Source organism: Trichophyton verrucosum (assembly GCF_000151505.1).
Source record: "Trichophyton verrucosum HKI 0517 chromosome Unknown contig00702_1.f1.exp, whole genome shotgun sequence".
Taxonomy (NCBI): domain Eukaryota; kingdom Fungi; phylum Ascomycota; class Eurotiomycetes; order Onygenales; family Arthrodermataceae; genus Trichophyton; species Trichophyton verrucosum.
The window spans coordinates 89259-107253 of record NW_003315273.1 but is presented as its reverse complement, the minus strand read 5'-3'; the positions used below and the strand labels follow the sequence as shown (position 1 = coordinate 107253).

Here is a 17995-nt window from a genome sequence, read left to right as displayed (position 1 = left end):
TTTTTTTTTTTTTTTTTTTTCCTTTTCTTATTAACTCGTCTGTTCCCGCCCCCTGTGCTGGTCACTTTTCTATACATCTATCTACATCTACCAAAGTCACTTCACAGCCGCCCTGCACCCGCAATCACTCTCCTGGCCTGCCTTCGGCTGCCGCAGTAAAGACCGTCTCTTCCCCTTGAAGGCCTCTGCATGTGCATATAAATCTCCGCGAATCGCGATCCAGTGCTACACTCCCTGGCCCAGATATCCTCGTCCCTGTCGAGACACTTCCCCAAACCTCCGGGCCTACATAATCTCGCATCGGGTTCAGCTTTTTTTTTGTTATTGTTGCTTCGCCCCTGCTAACCCTCACAGCTTGCATTAGCCTTCCTTATTTAGCTATCCATTCTCACGTTCAGCCGTTCCGTCGTCTGCTCTCAGTTATTATCACTTTTCCTTGAGCTCGACTCTCGGTTCTGGACTTGCTCTCCCTCTCTTGTCTCGCCTCTTGCAAGCATTCCTTCTAGACAGGCTGGGATCATGCCACCAGGAAGGTCAGTCCTGCTGATCGGAGATATTGCACACTGCAGAAAGGAGTGGCAGGATTTTTCGCAGCTGGCAACCCTCAAGGTCCGTGGGAACACCATTTCCCAGCTTCTGGCTGACATTCCCAGGAAAGCCGAGGAAATAAGCTAACTTTCAACATAGGAGTTCCCAACCGGATCGAGGCAGGAGTTCCTGGCCAACTGCAAAAATGGCAGATATGATGATGTGATAGCCATTTATCGGTCCAACGTGTCGACAGCTGTGTGTATCCCCCCTGCTGCCCTGCATGCTGTATTTCGTCCCCTTCCCTTGTTTTTTGGCCTCTGTGTTCCTCGTGGTGCATCTGCTCCATAACCCAGACAAGGGGGCCACTGAACACCAGGGGGACGATGCAAGATCGATCTAGCGTGGTCACCCTGCTTTCTTTTTCTTTCTTTTTCTTTTTCTTTTTTACTCTCTGCCTCACTCTTTTCCCCTGCTAATGATATCACGTTTCTCTGGGCAGATAACTGGGCCATTTGATGCAGAGCTTGTCAAGGCTCTGCCCAACTCATTAGCATACATTTGCCACAATGGTGCCGGATATGACAATATTGATACCACAGCCTGCTCAGAGCGAGGTCAGTTCCCTGGCGTTTTGGGTTTTTGCTGCTGGCGATTGCCATCAGCGGCTATCGGAACAACCCGACTAACCGAGACACAGGAATCCGCGTCTCAAGCACACCAATTGCCGTCAACAATGCTACTGCAGATATCACAATGTTTTTGATGCTTGGCGCTCTGAGACAGGCATATGTTCCGATATCCGCCATCCGGGCCGGTAAGCGGTGTTCAGCCACCTGCCCACCTGCCTATTATAACTAATCAGGCGGTCTGCTAACAGTCTCCAGGTCAATGGCAGGGAAAGACCAAATTAGGCCATGATCCCCAGATGAAGGTGCTTGGTATCTTGGGAATGGGTGGCATTGGCAGGGTATGTGTGCTCCATTTCTCTTCAGCGCCCCCGCCCCTTGCTGTTGAGAAGTTTAAACACCACAGCTCAAGGATCAACTGACAGAGACGGTCTGTTTTGGAATACGTAGGAAGTATCGCGCCGAGCCAAAGTATTTGGCATGAGGGTTATCTACCATAACCGAAATCGCCTTTCCCCAGCCCTGGAAGAAGGAGCATACTACGTCTCCTTCGACCAGCTACTGGCCCAGTCTGACGTACTCAGCCTCAATCTCTCGCTCAATGCAACCACCCGTCACATCATCTCCCATCGGGAGTTTGCAAAAATGAAGGATGGCGCGGTGATTGTGAACACTGCGCGAGGGGCGCTGATTGACGAAAAAGCGCTCGTCTCCGCTTTGAAATCTGGAAAGGTAAGGAAACCCCAGGATCAAAAGAAAGTAAAAAAAAAAAAAAAAATAAGGGGTCGCGTCCGAAGAGAGGAATGTGATGCAGCCAGTCTTAAAATCTCAAACGAACCTAAAAAAAAACCAGGCCTTTGTTGCTAACTGAGCGAGCAACAGGTGAGTTCGGCTGGGCTCGACGTATACGAGAACGAGCCGTGCATCGAACCAGAGCTGCTGGATAACCCCAAGGTGATGCTGCTCCCTCACATCGGAACCGCAACATACGAGACCCAGAAGGAAATGGAACTGCTGGTCCTCGAAAATCTGCGATCGTGTCTCCAATCGGGGAAATTGATCACGCCTATTCCGGAGCAGCGAGATGCATGGAAGAGCCAGGCCGGCACCGGCATCAGCAATTGCAATGGCAACAACAACGGCACAAATGGACGACAGAATAATGGACGCAACGGTCACAACGGACACGTATTCCATGGACACATCTAGGCCGGGAAATCATGGGAAAGATAGGAACATTCTCGGTCTTTGGTTTCATTCTCTTCTCTTCTTTTCTCTTTTTTCTTCTCTGTCTCTTTTCTCGTCTTTTCTTTTCTCTGCCTTTCAGATTTCTGTGAAAAGCAAAGGGGTTTTCCTTTTCTTTTGAGCTTGGCACATAGTGATACCTGAGCAATAATAGAATGGCGTGCAGATTGGTGGTAGTTCAAGCGATGGCACCGGCGGGCGACGGCAAGGCGGCTTCAGTGAACGTTAGCAGATTGTTGTTTGTACTTAAAACTGCCCACCACGCCTGATAATATGATAAGATACTTAATGCTTCCCATGAATGGCCCGTTCCGCATCGTTGATCACGTCGAATGTTTGATTATTTTGTTTCTTTTCGGTGTTGCGATGTTTGTTTTTTCCTTTTCCAGAAGATTGCTTATGTAATTCATTAGTAAATAATGACTAAGATGGAAATAACTGACTAAGCCGGGTGCTGACTAACAAGGCTCAACCTTAAACTTGGCTAATCCCAAAGCGGGCAACTTAGGGCTTCGCGCTTTACCCGCTGACTAAGCTCGCTTACTGCGTTTTCACGCAACGAAAAGTCGCAACAACAAAAAAAAAGAGCGACGACGACGAAGACGACGACGCAGAACCAACGACACCATCACCAACCACCGCTCGCCCTCCCACAGTCCTTCGTCAAGATGGTACGTCTGCCGCCTGAGAATCGCCTGCCCCTGTTGACGCTGCCCCGTGAAGCCTTGCTTGCGATGACGGAGATCTGGGGGAAAAAGACAGAGAACATGGACGACGAGCTGACGGGTGCTTTTTATCTCAACGTATAGGTCCGTTACGCTATCCAGCCCGCCTCCAGCGCGAAGAGCGCCAGCGCCCGTGGCTCCTATCTTCGCACCAGCTTCAAGAACACCCGTGAGACCGCCCAGGCCATCAACGGACTCAAGTTGCAGCGTGCTGTGACTTTCCTCGAGAACGTTATCGGACACAAGGAGGCTGTTCCCATGCGACGATATGCTGGCGGTACCGGACGATGTGCTCAGGGTGAGTAGCCCTTTTTACTCGATATCACTGTTTATGGGGGAAATTCTCGATTGCGCGAATGGCGGGGGAACTTTGAAGACAACGAGGAGGAGGACTACTTTTGAAGATATTGGCCATGTCAAGGGTGTACGGGGATATATGGCTGACATGTTATGTGATAGGCAAGCAATCCGGTGTCAGCAGAGCTCGCTGGCCCGTCAAGTCGGCACAGTTCCTCCTCTCCCTGCTGAAGAACGCCGAGGCCAACGCCGACACCAAGGGCCTCGACACCGGCAACCTCATCGTCAAGCACATCCAGGTCAACCAGGCTCCCAAGCAAAGACGACGAACCTACCGTGCCCACGGTCGTGTACGTAGCATGTTCATCATCCACGCCAATGGCGAGTAACCTCAATTTGACTAACGGATATAGATCAACCCCTACATGTCGTGCCCATGCCACGTTGAGATGATCCTGACCGAGGGCGAGGAAGTTGTCCAGAAGAGCACCGCAGTGTCCGCCACCAGACTCTCGTCGAGACAACGTGGCGTCCGAACCCGCCAGGCCATCACCGCATAAACGAGACGAAGGAGGAGAATCGGAACAAACACCAAATGAATAAAAAAGGAACGAACGAACGAACGTCAGTCGTCGGTCGAGACACATGAACCAATTGGTCTATGCAACCGATCTGACTGTTTGACAATGGCTTGCATGGAGGAGAAGGAAACGGGCACGAACTCACTCACGGGCAGAGCAGGAGGGGAGGAAATCACTCATGTGTCATTTTTGCTGTTTTTTTTTTGTCTTTTTTTAAAAAGCCAGCCTGGGCCTGGGTTCCGGCCTGTTCCCCTTCTTCTTCATTCAGGGCCCGAACTGATACTTACCTCACTAAATGCAGACTTGTTACAATTAATGAAAGGCGTCGGTTCCGATCTTCATTTTGTCCAGCACACTTCAGTTCATTTTGCTCTTAACCCCAAGTAACACTAATCCCTTCTCCCCTCTAATCAACGTCAGGAACAGGCAATCCATCTACGATCTTGACGTTGCGGCCCAGCTTCCTCAATGCCTCGATGGAGTTACGATCTCGCTCCTCCCGCGCCTGGGCCACGGTAGCTAGCACGAACTCATGTCTGAGCAGCGCCATGCCTGCAGGAACACCGTACTCCGCGCCCATGGCTTCGTCTACGACGCCATAATCGACTACCAGCGAGCTCTTGACACCGAACACCGCATCTGACTTTTCATACGGGTCGTTGCGCGGGTAAAGCGTTCTACCACGGTAAGTAAGTCAGGGCCACCATAAGGAAAATCGGAGAAGAACCTACGTAACGAGCCTCTCATACCCATCCGCGGCCAGAATGAAATGCATATGCGCTGGCCTCCACTGGTGTCGGCCCAGGGTGGTCAACAACTTACCTACTGGCCCATCGTCCGGCACCGGGTAAGGAACAGGCTGAATGGCACTGAACCAGAACCTGCCGCTCGCATCGGAATGAAGCACGGCTCTCCCCTCGGGTGTGTCTCGCTGGGGATACTGCACGTCATACAGTCCCGTGGAGTCAGCGTGCCATATGTCCACCTGCACGTCCTTAAGGGGTGTTCCATCCGTTGCTCGCACGGTACACAGGACGAATAGGGGCTTCCCTGAGGTGTCGTGGGATATTGCTGCTCCGGCGGGGAGGTGTTGTGCGTCGTGTGTGTGGAATGGGCCCAGGAGAGTTCCCTGGGTTGTGCCGGGCGGGGATGGATGGTCTATGGAGTCGAGCAGAGAGGAGAGGCCGATGATGTCTGATAGGAGGATGAATTCCTGGCGGGTGTCGGTGCATTTCTGGCCGGTCTGGGTGAGGAAGGTGATTGCTGCGGTCCATTCGGGGGTGGACAGGCGGGTTTCGCGAGCGAAGTCGTGAAGGTGGGTGATTAGCCGCTCGAAGATGTAGCGGGTTCGAGGGTCGGGGCAGCTTGAGTTGGTCTGGGTGGTGTGCGCGGTGATGTTGTCTACTGAGAGGTCTGACATGGTTACTATTTGGTTGTGGTTGTGGTTGTGGTAGTTGGTAGATGGTTAGATGTTAGATGTTAGATGTTGCTGGTTAATATATCTATGACCCCTTAGAGACAGCCTGTACAACGTCTCCGGGTATGCAGTTGACCCCGCAGTGATTAGTGATGAGATGCCGGAGGAAGAGACAGGGATATGATCCTTTCTAGCATTTGAGAAGCTGTGGTGCATAGGCCGGCTATAGTATGAGGTATGAGGAGGGCTTGAGTTTGAGTGTATGAGCAGAGAAATGTATTCACAAGAAGCTGAAACTGAACCTGAAACTGAAGCTGAGCTGAAGCTGAAGCTGAAAAATGGATGAGAAGCTAGAAAAACCAATCAAGTACACCGTACATCGTAAACGCTCTCGCTATAAGGTGGAAAAAAAGGGGAAATAAATGTGACCAAACAAGTAGATAAGGAGTAATAGGCAGATGAGATGTCAAGTGGGTGTGGTATAAGATTATCGAGCCTCAACAACATGGCTAGTCCCTCTCTCGCGGTTCTTTTCTCTGTCTCTATCTTTTTCTCTCTGCTGCTGCTGCTGCTGCTCTTGTTGTTGCTGTTGCTGGGTCCTCTCGCGCTCAGCAGTGCGTTGTCTGTGGTGGTCAAAGGTGTCCATGATAGCTTGTGCAAGGACATCACTAGAGTCATCATCTAGTCTTGTGCTGGCGTTCCTATCATGTCTCTGGCTATTTCTACCACTGTTTGTGGTGCCGTTGGTGGTATTTGTGGTTATAGTAGTTGTAGCGGTGGTAGTGGCAGGTCTAGCGGGACTGTTCTTGCCTCTATCATCGGGGGCAGAGGTAGAGGCCGAGACATCTTCACTAGCATCTCTGTCCTTTTCGCGGGTAGTAGTGGTGGTAGTAGTAGTGGTGGTAGTGGCAGCATCCTGGCTGGCTGCGCGGTCCTTGCGGTGGTCCTTTTGTAGTTCTTCCGCCTTGACGTCGCGCCAGGAGCACTTGGCATGTTTCTTTGTGCAGCCCATGCACGCGGTCAGGTTCTTAAGACAGTGCATGTTCAGTCTTCTACATCTATCACAGGGTGGCAGGATACGTTCTCCTCTGGCTAGGTCTTCCATGCGGGCGACCATGGCAGCCTTGAAGGGCGCCGTCTCGTCGCGGTCATGAGAGGGAGTTGGCTTTGGATGCGGGAGTAAGGAAGAAGGGGTGCCTGGAATGGGTACGGGAGGGATCGGGGAGTTGGCCTGTCCCGGGAACGGCGAGGAGGAGGACTGCTGGTCTGAGTCTGGGTGGTGGTCGGTCTGCTGCTGCTGCTGTTTCTGCTGGTGCATGCGTCTGTCGGAGGTGGTGAAGAACTTCTTCATGAGCTCCGCGCGGGTACTGGGGGATGCGCCCTTGATAGAGGTCCCGTTGATGATGGTGACGTTGTCTGAGATGGGCTGGGAGAAGGCAAACTGCGCTGGTTCGTCGTGGTAGGAGGAAGGGTCCTGGCGGGAGTTGACAGCGACGAAGCCGGGAGGGGATGCGGTGCGAGACTGTCCATGGCCGTTAGGAGTGGTGCTGTCCTTCCAGGGGCTGATGGCGCGGGTCTGCGAGAGAGCGAGAGAGGCGTCGTTTTCCCGCCTGGAGACGATGGCGTTGCGTCGGTTTTTCAGCCGGTGATTGAGCTGTCTAGCCCTAGCCGATACTACAAACTGTTAGTACAAAGGGTATGTATATAAGGCAAAGTCTAAAGGAGAGAGACCTACCCTGATCGGCAAGCTGGATGATGTACACCAGGTTCTTCTCGAGTATCTCGAGGGCACCCAGCTCCTTCTCCTCGTCCTCGCTGATGGGCTGCGGCGGGATCATCTTCTGCGGCATGCCAGACGCAATCAGGACATAGTCCTCCTCGGAGATCTCGACGCGGGCATGCTTGATGTCCAGCTGGCAGACCCGCGAGCCACTCCGGGCCTTTTCGAGGGTGAACTTGTCCGGGAACTCCTTTGCGAACTCGACGATGTCCAGCCACGAGACGGTGGTTTCTTTAGCTGTTGTATCGCCGGCCGCACCACCAGCACCTCCAGCATTACCAGCACCACCACCACCACCGCTGGCCGACGCAGAGGCCGACCTGATGACGCGCGGAGGCCCGTCAAAGAGCCGTTCGAAGCGCTTGACGAGGATGGGGCCGAGCGGACAGGCACCCAGGTTGCCGGCGATGGACTCGTGGCGGTGCAGCACGCCGTCGTACTCGCCTATCCAGCGGAGGATGGCGGGCAGGGTGTCGTCCGTGGAGACGAGCGGGAGGGTGTCGGAGTACTGGCGGGCGAGGTAGTTGATCTGGAGGTGCTGGTGAGGGTGAGGTTGCTGGTGAGGCTGGTGGTGCTGGTGAAGGGGAGGGTGAGGGTTAGTAGGGTGTGTGGTCTTGGGCTGTTTCGCAGGGTGGTCGGAGGTGCTGCCGCCGCACGGCGAGCGAGGGCGTTTGGGGTCCATCATCCGCTTGCGACCGTTAGCTGCGAGCCTCTATGTTCATGTCGATAGTCGTGAGAGTCTTGAGAGTGGTGAGAGTGGTGAGAGTCTGAGTCGTGGGAGTCGTGGGAGAGTAGAAGTAGAAGAGGTGAGGCCGGAGCACGGGAGGAGCGGCAGAAAAGAGCAAAAAGGCAAAAAGGGAGGGCGGGAGTCAGTCCAGAGCCAGAGAGAGAGAGCAAGAAGAAGAGAAGAGAAGACCGTCGGTATCAGCCTAACGAGGAGGCCGACGCACGCAGGAAAAAGCAACGAGCCGCACACACACTCACACTCACACTCGCACCTCGCTCACACACACACGCAGTCGTCCGCGGGCCTGCAGCGAGGAGAGGAGACGCAGGATGTGCGGCCTACGCAAGCATTGGAAGCAAGCCAGCAAGCCAGCCAGAGGAGATGCGGCCGATGGAGGGATGGATGGATGGGCCGCCCGGCTGTGCACCACGGCTACCCAGGCGAGATCCCGTCTGGCTGTCTGGCTGTCTGTCCTCGCTGGCCGTCCCTTGTCCCTCGTCCCTCGTCCCTCTGCTGCTGCTCTGCCGTCCTCCCCGGTCCTCCTCGTTGCTTTTTCTGCTCGCCCGTCTCGACCTCGCCGTCGCCTTTCAACCTCGCCGGCCGCCTCTGCCTCGCTCTATCTCTACTATGTGGCTCTGCCTCTCTGCCTCTGCCTCTACTTTTGCCTTTGCGGCTCCAGCGGAATCCGCCTTTCCGCCCGAGAGCAGGGGCGGAGACACGTGATGTCATGTGATGGGAGGAACCTCGGAGGGACTTAAAGCGGCGGCAGAAAGTGGCTGGAAAGGGAAGTACCGCGAGGTACCTCTGATGGAACACCCTGAAGTCATACGCAGTACAGCAGATGCAGGGCGATGGTGGTGGTGGTGGTGGTGGTGGTGCAGTCAGGCAGCCCTGCTGAGAGTGAAGCAGTCTAAAGTAGTCCAACAGTAATATCACTCTGTGGTCTGTAATCTGTACTCACTGTAGACTCTGTAGTCGCTCTGTAGTCGCTCTGTCGGTATGCTCGATTCTCAACGGCTTCCGTAGACTCTTGCTGCTTACTAAGTCTTTATCACGTGATATTAACGTCCACTTAGTCAGCAAGTCAGCTTCGACGTCAAGAAAGTCGACGGCCAAAAGAAGGAAGGAAGTTAGTTATAGAGCAAAGACAAGAAGAGAATAAAGACAGCCAGCCTCAACTCAGGCCATAACGACCTTGCCCGAGGAGGATACCGACTCTTACATCTTGACTCTTGGACTGTCCATACACAAGCTGATACCCCCCACACATACCAACATATTCACACAATTCACAAAAAAGAAAACAACATACCAAAAAGAAAAAAAACAATAAATAATACCAAAAAAAATACCACAATACCATGTCTGAACGAGGCTCTTTTAGAGGAGGACAGTCTCGCGGTCGGGGCGGAGGAGGCCGCGGGGACGGACGGGGGCGTCACCAGGGCCAGCACCGGGGAGGCCATGGCCAGAGCCAGCGGGACGGACAGAGAGACGGGGGCCAGCAGCGAGACGGACAGGGCCAGCAGCAGCAGGAGAAGCCCAAGAAGGAGAACATCCTTGACCTGACCAAGTACATGGACAAGGAAGTCAACGTCAAGTTCAACGGTGGCAGAGAGGGTGAGACTGTGTTTTTTTCTTTCCACTGTGGATGTGCGAATGCTGACTGGTGCTTTTAGTTACCGGCGTGTTGAAGGGGTATGATCAGCTCATGAACCTCGTGCTGGATGATGTCAAGGAGACCATGCGGGGTAAGGCAGTACATTTACATTTTAAAGAAGTACCTGTTTCTATTTTTGAGTATGTTTGCTGACTGGCTGGGGTAGATGATAATGATAATGTAACGACTCGCTCGCTGGGGCTGATCGTGGCGAGGGGGACGTTGTTGGTGCTGCTCTCGCCCGCGGACGGGAGCGAGGAGATTGCCAACCCTTTCGTGCAGCAGGAAGACGAATAAAAGAAGTAGTACTACTACTTACTACCTTTCATCACCTATAGTTAATCTAAAGTCGTTGCATCTACTGCATTCAATGGTATTGATATGTAGTTGATTCATTCTTGATATAAGCACTAGCAGAGTCAAAGGCTAGATCGGTTCCGGGCGGGTCAGATATATATAAAACAAACAATTGCCATATCCCAACTGCCATCCATCCATCCACCCACTCTTCTCTTTCTCTCTACCTACCAACCAACCGTTCTTGTAGTATACCTTTTAGATACCTTTTTTTAAAAAAAAAGTTTTCTAGGTAGTCTCCTTACCTCCTCTTCATCAAGGCCTGAAAGGACATCTCAACGCCCTTCTTCAGCTCCTTGTAGCTAACTACAAAACAGCTCTGCTCGTCCCGGCTGATCAGCGTCACTTTCTCCTCGCTTCCCGCGTCAAGCTTGTTCAGACACGTCAGCACATGGCCCAGGTCGACCACGGGTGCATTCTGGCTGTCCACCTGGTGAAACACGTAGTCCCGAAACAGCTTCAGGAAGTACCGCTCGCCGTTCTCGGACCAGTGCCGGTCGTGGTCGTATTCGGGCCGCTCGGTGATGAAGTTGAGCTTGGTCAGCAGCCGGACTAGCCGCGCGTTTTCGAGTTCCCGGCTAAGATCGTGCGTTAGCTCGTCGTCGACGTGCAGGGATGAGTCAAAGGTCGAGATAAGCTGCGTCGAGATGCCGGTGATGAACACGTCGATGGTCCGGTCGGAGCCCTGGTTCGCATTCGGGTTTGCATTTGCGTTGGGGTTCTGGCTCTGGTTGGCGGGTTGGAGTTGGCCTTGGGGTTCCTTGGATGGGCCGGCGCCTAGCAGCCACAACACCGAGTTGTACAGTTGTGCGCTGTAGGCGCGGGAGAAGTGCTCTAGCGCCTTGGTAGGGTTGTGCGCTAACGAGCTCGCTCCAAGTGTGAGTATTAGCTGGCCGAAGCTGACCATGTCGTTGCTTTGAAGGTCCGCAATGGACCGCTGGGTGTCGTGCTGCACCACGTCCAGGATGGCACAGGCGTTAAGGCGGATGCGATTTTTGCCCGTCAGCAGTATTTTGCTGGCGTCGATCACCCGTGCGGCCAGCCCGGCGCTGTGGATGGCCTTTAGGGCCGATGCGATCTGTGTCACGTACCCCCAGAGCACAGGCTCTGTTACATGCGTGCTCGCGTGCCGGTTCTGGTACCGCGTGGGGCTTTCCAGGTGCTGCTCGGCCAGCGTCTTGGACAGCGGGTGGTAGTCCGTCACGAAGATCAGGGAGCTGTCCTGGAAGCTGCGGTTGGTAAAGGCATCGTGCACCGTCACCACGCTGGCAGAGATGACCCTTTTCCATGCCTGCACGCATCTGATTGCCTTTTCGTTTGTTAACCGGAAGCCTTTTGAAGAAGTTAGCTTTGGACTCTTCTATCAGTAGATTAACGTATATATAACATACCCTCCAGCCTTCGAAGCACATAGTAGTTGCCGTCTTTACTTGACTGTGCCTTATATACCCAGCTAGGGTAGCCGAAGATAGTAGCATTCTTCTGATGCGTTACGTCAAGCGGCACAAGAGAGTGAAAGTGGTCGATTTGAGTAGGTAGTTGGGAGTCTAACCAGCAGTCAGTAAAACAAACTCTGAATAAAATATAACAGTTTATAAACGTACTAGGAAGGGTTTGTAGTGTTGCGGCTGCCTTCTTTTGCAGCTCTTCTCTAAAGTCATTCGGGATAAATAAGTCATGTACATTCCGCTGATATCCAAGAATGTTTTGGTTATGAGGTCCAATCGGGGCATAGAGATGATATTGTGCCTAATTTCTCCATCAGCACTACAATTTACTGAGTAAGAAGAAGAAGAAGTGTGTTTCACGTACTGGTTGCTGAAAGGTACTTTGGGCGGTGAAATATGAGGTGGGACCGATGCCGGTGTGGTCGTGAGCGTAAGGGTTCGGTTGAAGCGGGTGTGTGACAACCGCTCCGGCAGTGGCTAGCGGAGTCGTCGTCGAGACAAAGGGGTCATATGCATTCCCAGTGGCCAGGACACCGTTGTTGGTGGCCTGCATCGAGTCCTGCGCAATTAGTACCTTAGTAAACGGCCCCGTCCCGATTATAAGCTGGAATTGAAATAGGCAACATACCACAGTATCAAACCGCTGTGGCACAAAGTCAGGTACATCCGTCAAACCCCATTCCGGAGTCCCGGTCTCCTGACGTAGCTGTGATATTCCCGAGTTTGCACCTGAAAGCGGTCAACAGTCAGTCTACTTCTCTCTTTACATATGCCTAAGCTTTGACGTACGTGAGAGTGACCCCTTGGGAAGAAAGGGCGCTGCACCGGCAGCCTTTGGAGACAGCGTAGCCGGCTTCTTCGCCGTGACTGCTGAGGTCGGAGCTGTGCCGTTGTTCGGCGTGGTCGAGGGAGTGAAACTGGGCGACTCAACATTCAACCGTTTCTGCTTGACGCCGGCACCACTGCTACTGGAGGCCAGACATGAGCTATCTGAGCTTCAGAAAAAATGCATTAAGAAAACGCATAGAATCATTGAATATTCATCTCTCCCAACCTTTCATGTTGCGCCGCATTCACCTTCTGCGGGTCATGGTTAAACGCGCATCCTAAACGCATGGTTAGAAACCCATCGTGGCTTTCAGGGGGAGGGTTTGTGAGTTGGGGTCGGGCTGAGCTGGGCTGGTCTGTTGTCTTGCAAGTGAACGAAGACGGTCGAGTTGCACACCTTTATCCTCATATCGACACCTGCCATAGATCGTCACATTGCGGCAGAGCGTATCCTTTGCGTTTTCTACCACTGATCGGTCAGTCACAACAGACGAGATTAGACAAGCTGCTCTTTATTATAATAACAAACGAAACGAATATGCGGAGGAGGAGAGGAAGGGTAAGGGGTGTTGCTTCGTCGCTGCAGCTTACCGCGCCCTTTCAGCTTTGGAGAGCCATTGGTACGTCTCCCGTCCTCGAGTCCCGGTTTCGCTATTGATGCCATTTCCTCCACAGATCACAGCACACGCAAGTCAGCGCGAGAGAGGCCCCATCGGCTTTGGCTGGGGGGTAGCAGATCGTAGACGAGAGATCGATGGGCGACTCCGCGCATTCCTTTAAGCTGCTTGGGGGGGTGTGGGCGCTGGCTGGCGCGGGCGCGGGAGAGCGGCGAAACAGTCACTGACGTCTTTAACTCCAGGCACTGCGCCAATGTTCCGGATGCAGACCGGCCCAGGCAGTATCAGACGTCGGCGGCGGACAGGGCACCGACACACACGGCGAGCAGAGAGCGACTCCGGTCTTCTGGCGTCCGTTTCGGCGTGCTGCTTCGACTTTGATATCGCTCGCTTTCGCTGCGAGAAGTTCGAGATGTTCCTTTTTCCTTTTTCCCATCGCTTATGTAATGACATATACCGTACCATTACATCGGTACTCGCTGGATACTAGTCACGTGTCTGTTATATTACGCAACAGCCTTACGATACATGCGAACCGTGGCTTTTGGGAGCTTTTTTGGATTTCATCATAAGTCAAAGTCGAAGGCGAAGACGTCAGAAGAGCAGCTGAAGCGGCGCAGCGAGGACGAAGACGAGCGCTGGCAGAGTCTAGGAAGAGTTACTTGGCCTTGCTAGTCACCGCTGAGAGCTACTTCGGTGTCTAGAACATCCCAGAGTACGGGACTCACAGCTGTCTTGTCGCCTGCTTACAGCCAGGGAATAAAGCACACGAGCAGTGGCGGATGAGCAGCTCGACCACCTCGAGATAACATGTCCGGAGACGATGGAGAGGGCGCCCAGCTCTCGACAAACCAGGAGAATACGCTGCAGACATATCTGGCTGTGACGGGCCAGGACCGAGAGGCTGCTATTCCGCTGCTCAGGCGCTCAGAATGGAACGTCCAGGTAGGCTGACACCTTTTTGCTGCCCGAGCAGAGACGGGGGCACACTAACAGACGATATACTGATGGGTGATATAGATTGCTATAACCAGATTCTTCGATGGGGAAGCTCCAGATCCCGTCGAGGAAGCTCGAGCAGCCATGGATTCTTCCGGGGTACCGCCTCCTATACCGCAGACTCGAGAGAACCTCATGGCTTCGGACCTGTACTCGAGCTCGAACATACTATCAGCCATACGACAGGCCGATCCAGCCCCCCGGATAACGTCTCAGCCGAACGATACCCCTCCATTCCGGCCGCCGTTTCTACTAGCTCTCCTGTTTACTCCATTTAATCTAATATATAGGCTGCTCTCTGGCTCCCTCCGCCTATTCGGAACATTACTCCCCTTCCTACCTCGCCTATTAAATACCTTCTCCAGCTCGGCGATGTCGAGAATTAATAAGTCTTCTCAGGGGAGAAGAGCTCTTGCTCCAAAGGATACAGCAGCCCGGTTCATTCGGGAGTTTGAGGAAGAATATGGGCCTCACTCACTACCGTTTCTTGAAAACGGATATAACATGGCTCTTGAGAAGTCCCACAAGGATCTCAAGTTTCTTCTAGTCGTTCTACTCTCTCCGGAACATGATGACACCGACGTCTGGGTGCGGGACACCCTGCTCTCCCCGGAGGTGGTTACATACATAAACGACCCTTCAAACAATGTGCTTCTCTGGGGTGGAAACGTCCATGACTCTGAATCATACCAGGTGGCCAACTCGCTCAAATGCACAAAGTTTCCCTTTGCAGTAGCCATTGCTCATACCCCCAACGTCTCATCCACCGCCATGTCGATCATAGGTAGGATTCCAGGCCTCACCTCTCCTTCCGAGTTCCTTGAGAAGCTCCGTGCTGCTACAAATCAGCACAAGGCCTCTCTCGACCGCGTCCGTTCCACGAGAGCAGAGCAACAGGCGTCACGGACGCTGCGCCAGGAACAGGACTCTGCTTATGAACGTTCCCTAGCCCAAGATAGAGAACGAGCAAGACAGCGACGTGAGGCTGAGGCCGAGCGTGAGCGTCAGGAGCGGGAGGCCAGGGAGCAGCAGGCCGCTGCCGAGAAGCATTACAAGGACCTCCAGCAGTGGAAGAAATGGAGAGCACAATCTATACCTGCAGAGCCATCTGCAGACAACAAGGATGCGATCCGTATCAGCCTTCGCTTGACTTCGGGAGATAGGGTCATACGACGCTTCTCTGGTGATGCTGATATAGAGGAAGTCTACGCGTTCGTTGAATGCTACGACGTACTACACCCAAGTGAGGAGGACAATGCCAACAAGGAAGACGAAAATAGCCCATCGGAAGTTACAGAGCCAGAAAACTTCGAACATAAGTATGGGTTCCGTCTTGTCTCGCCTATGCCTCGTGCTGTATATGAACTTGAAGCTGGAGGGACGGTAAGGGAGCGAATCGGCCGAGGAGTTAACCTTCTCGTTGAGAGTATCGAGGACGATGAAGAGGACGAGGACGAAGATGACGAGTAATGGGTTGGTATAACGGTTACTGGGCTCACTTTTATCATAATAGAGACAATATGCGGTCCAGGTGGTTACTCTGGAGTTGTCAGGGAAATGTGAATACAACATCGAATACTTAATGCATTATTATCATCTCTCATTCCGTCATTGTCACAAATGTGCCTTTTTGTTTCCTCAAATTTGCTAGATTAGCCGCAGAAATCCTGGATAAGCGCAGATATCACGCCCTCTGTCCTCTGGATGCTCTCAACATCAACCCACTCATACTCTGAATGCAAGCCAGCGCCAGACTGGCCGAATACAATTGACGGAATTCCTGCATCATGAAGCAAAGCTGCATCTGTCCAGGGATCCAGGGCCTGGAACACACAGGGATTTCCATATACCTTGCCGGTAGCATTATACACACACCGCGTAAAGGGATGATCCTTCGCAATCTCAAATGGAGCTTTGTGCGCGACGACCTGCGGAGGCCGGTACTTGAACCCAACGACTCGCTTCTTGATCTTGGCCAGGATATCATTAACATCAGCCAATATGCCCTCTTTAGTTTGAACAGGGATCGTCCTGAATTCAATTGTCATCTTGCATGAGGCAGGGTAACTGTTCGGTTCAATCCCGCCCTTGATCAAACTGGCGTGTAGAGACGCTCTGCCTAAATCACTATCCTCCGGCAAGCTGGATTCGTATTCTTTCAGGGCTGTTAGGAAGTATCCCGAGAGTAGAATTGCATCTACCCCGTCGTCAGGCCTGGATCCATGGGCAGCAACGCCCAATATCTCTATTTCCAGCCACGTCATCCCCTTGTGTGCATGGGCGATCATTTCTAGCGTTGGTTCGACCACGATAGCTCCATCGGCACGCCAGCCCGCTTTGAGTATCTCCTTGGTGCCAATGGACGAGTACTCTTCGTCTGCAACGGCTGCTAATATGACGTCTCCTCGGGGTGGAGGGGAAGATGTTTTGGCCATTGCCAGGGCAGCCATTGAAGCTGCAATGCCAGCCTTCATGTCTAGCGTTCCACGTCCTACCACCCTCTTGCGTCCGGCAGAGGATACTGCTAGCTCTCCTGAAAGGGGGTCAAGCCCAGATGAATAGCTGTCCAGCGTAACGGTGTCGATATGGCCATTCATCATCAGGGATTTACCTCCGCCACTGCCTCGAAGGACACCTATCACCGAGGGCCTACCAGGAGTACCCTCTAGCCGATGAGCTTCCAGGTCTCGATGCTCTAGCCAGGCAGTGATATAGTCCGCTATCTCACCTTCTCCAACACCACTAGGGTTCGTCTCAGATGGATTAGAGGAGTTGATCTGAGTCAAAGTTTGGGTTAATTCAACACAATCATCTGAAGAAACGTCCCTGGGTGTATTATACGGACGACTTCCTTCTGTCCCGAGAATAACAACAACAGAATCGGAAGTCAGACCGATACAGGATGGGTTTGTCTTTGCAACATGTCGTAGACCAGATAGACCAGCAGCACCGCAAGGTCCAACATTAACCCCCTTTGAGCTTAGGTACTGAACTCCCTGATGAGCCTCGTAGTCAGAGATAGTCACGCTGGCATCGACTCCGGACTGCAGTATTGGCCATGCAATAGACGAGACAGTTCCGCATTCCATTCCGCTCATTATCGTCTTTGATACCTTGACCTGCGTCATCTTTCCGGCCTTCAAACTCTTGTGCAGACAAGCAGCAACATCCGGCTCGACAGTAAGAACTGACATTTCCTTTCCATTAGTCTTGCAGTGAGACACCACAGCCTGGCAGAGGGATCCCACGCCAGCGGGCGACACTATAACCGTAGCTTTCAACCCTTGATCCTGCAGTTGGTCGTCAATTTCAGTCAACATCGTAGAGTAGCCATCGACAATCCAGGCAGGGATCTTCTCGTAGCCCTCAAAAGCAGTATCCTGAACCAAAATGAAATTAGGGTATTCATCTGCCTTTTTCGCAGAAGCAGAGATCGCATCGTCATAGTCTCCCTCGACAACGGTGACCGTCGCCCCTTCACCGGCTATCAGGTCCCGAGTGTGTTGGTCCAGATTCTTGCCAACGAAGATCTCAGAGGATATCCCCAGTATCTTCGCCATTCGGCCAACGGCCCGTCCATGGTTGCCATCGGTCGCAGCCAGCAGTTTGATACGAGCACTGGCGGCGGCACGGGAGAGCTCATCTAGAGAGGGGCTGGACAGCTTTAGATGTGACGACACAGCCAGGTAGGTAGCCCATGAAGCACCCAGGATCTTGAACGACGGGAGACCTAGGCGGCTGCTCTCATCCTTGATGAAGACCTTGGACACTCCGATCTCCTTTGCAAGCCTGTCTAGAGAGACGAGTGGGCTTGGTTCGTATGATGGTAGAGATTGATGGAATTGCTTCTCTGCGCCCGCCACCTCGCGGTCAAGCCTGAACTGCTTCGCATTTGGGTTGTGATAGATGGAACGGCGAGCCTGAGCCATCTTGGACAGCTGGATAGACAAGATCTAAGTGTAGTGAAAGACGCTGTGAAGTTAGATCTGGCGTATAGTTAGGATACTCAATGCTAACTATATATACTGGTCGAAATGACGCCCTGTGCCTAAATTACAAGGCTAGTAATCATCTAACTCTTCCGGGCATCAACTGCCGGGAGTTATAGGCCTGAAGGATCTCGATCCCAGCCGTCTCGGCGAGTCTTGGACATGGAT

General features: G+C 52.9%; 8 protein-coding genes across 8 annotated transcripts; 4 read left to right on the top strand and 4 right to left on the bottom strand.

Annotated features, from left to right (window-relative positions):
• Window positions 1–1006: 1006 nt before the first annotated feature.
• On the top strand, window positions 1007–2366 carry TRV_06440 (dehydrogenase, putative; the record flags this gene model as incomplete). The annotated part of the gene is made up of 5 exons (XM_003019520.1): window positions 1007–1145; window positions 1229–1345; window positions 1416–1498; window positions 1608–1889; window positions 2040–2366. 5 exons carry the CDS (start codon window positions 1007–1009, stop codon window positions 2364–2366), a joined length of 948 nt encoding a protein of 315 aa, XP_003019566.1.
• Window positions 2367–3070: 704 nt separating this feature from the next.
• TRV_06439 (uncharacterized protein) lies at window positions 3071–3984 on the top strand (the record flags this gene model as incomplete). Its single annotated transcript, XM_003019519.1, has 4 exons — window positions 3071–3205; window positions 3230–3425; window positions 3587–3774; window positions 3838–3984. 4 exons carry the CDS (start codon window positions 3071–3073, stop codon window positions 3982–3984), a joined length of 666 nt encoding a protein of 221 aa, XP_003019565.1.
• Window positions 3985–4411: 427 nt separating this feature from the next.
• TRV_06438 (catechol dioxygenase, putative) lies at window positions 4412–5425 on the bottom strand (the record flags this gene model as incomplete). The annotated part of the gene is made up of 2 exons (XM_003019518.1): window positions 4412–4644; window positions 4828–5425. 2 exons carry the CDS (start codon window positions 5423–5425, stop codon window positions 4412–4414), a joined length of 831 nt encoding a protein of 276 aa, XP_003019564.1.
• Window positions 5426–5909: 484 nt separating this feature from the next.
• On the bottom strand, window positions 5910–7884 carry TRV_06437 (uncharacterized protein; the record flags this gene model as incomplete). Its single annotated transcript, XM_003019517.1, has 2 exons — window positions 5910–7096; window positions 7158–7884. 2 exons carry the CDS (start codon window positions 7882–7884, stop codon window positions 5910–5912), a joined length of 1914 nt encoding a protein of 637 aa, XP_003019563.1.
• Window positions 7885–9290: 1406 nt separating this feature from the next.
• Window positions 9291–9608, top strand: TRV_06436 (uncharacterized protein; the record flags this gene model as incomplete). Its single annotated transcript, XM_003019516.1, has 1 exon — window positions 9291–9608. The coding sequence occupies one exon, from the start codon at window positions 9291–9293 to the stop codon at window positions 9606–9608; it is 318 nt and encodes a 105-aa protein (XP_003019562.1).
• A 348-nt stretch (window positions 9609–9956) lies between these two features.
• Window positions 9957–12886, bottom strand: TRV_06435 (uncharacterized protein; the record flags this gene model as incomplete). The annotated part of the gene is made up of 8 exons (XM_003019515.1): window positions 9957–10101; window positions 10192–11006; window positions 11038–11306; window positions 11338–11695; window positions 11759–12123; window positions 12184–12384; window positions 12521–12691; window positions 12814–12886. The coding sequence occupies 8 exons, from the start codon at window positions 12884–12886 to the stop codon at window positions 9957–9959; spliced, it is 2397 nt and encodes a 798-aa protein (XP_003019561.1).
• A 763-nt stretch (window positions 12887–13649) lies between these two features.
• TRV_06434 (uncharacterized protein) lies at window positions 13650–15308 on the top strand (the record flags this gene model as incomplete). Its single annotated transcript, XM_003019514.1, has 2 exons — window positions 13650–13784; window positions 13860–15308. The coding sequence occupies 2 exons, from the start codon at window positions 13650–13652 to the stop codon at window positions 15306–15308; spliced, it is 1584 nt and encodes a 527-aa protein (XP_003019560.1).
• Window positions 15309–15490: 182 nt separating this feature from the next.
• On the bottom strand, window positions 15491–17767 carry TRV_06433 (uncharacterized protein; the record flags this gene model as incomplete). Its single annotated transcript, XM_003019513.1, has 1 exon — window positions 15491–17767. The coding sequence occupies one exon, from the start codon at window positions 17765–17767 to the stop codon at window positions 15491–15493; it is 2277 nt and encodes a 758-aa protein (XP_003019559.1).
• Between the last annotated feature and the right edge of the window lie 228 nt (window positions 17768–17995).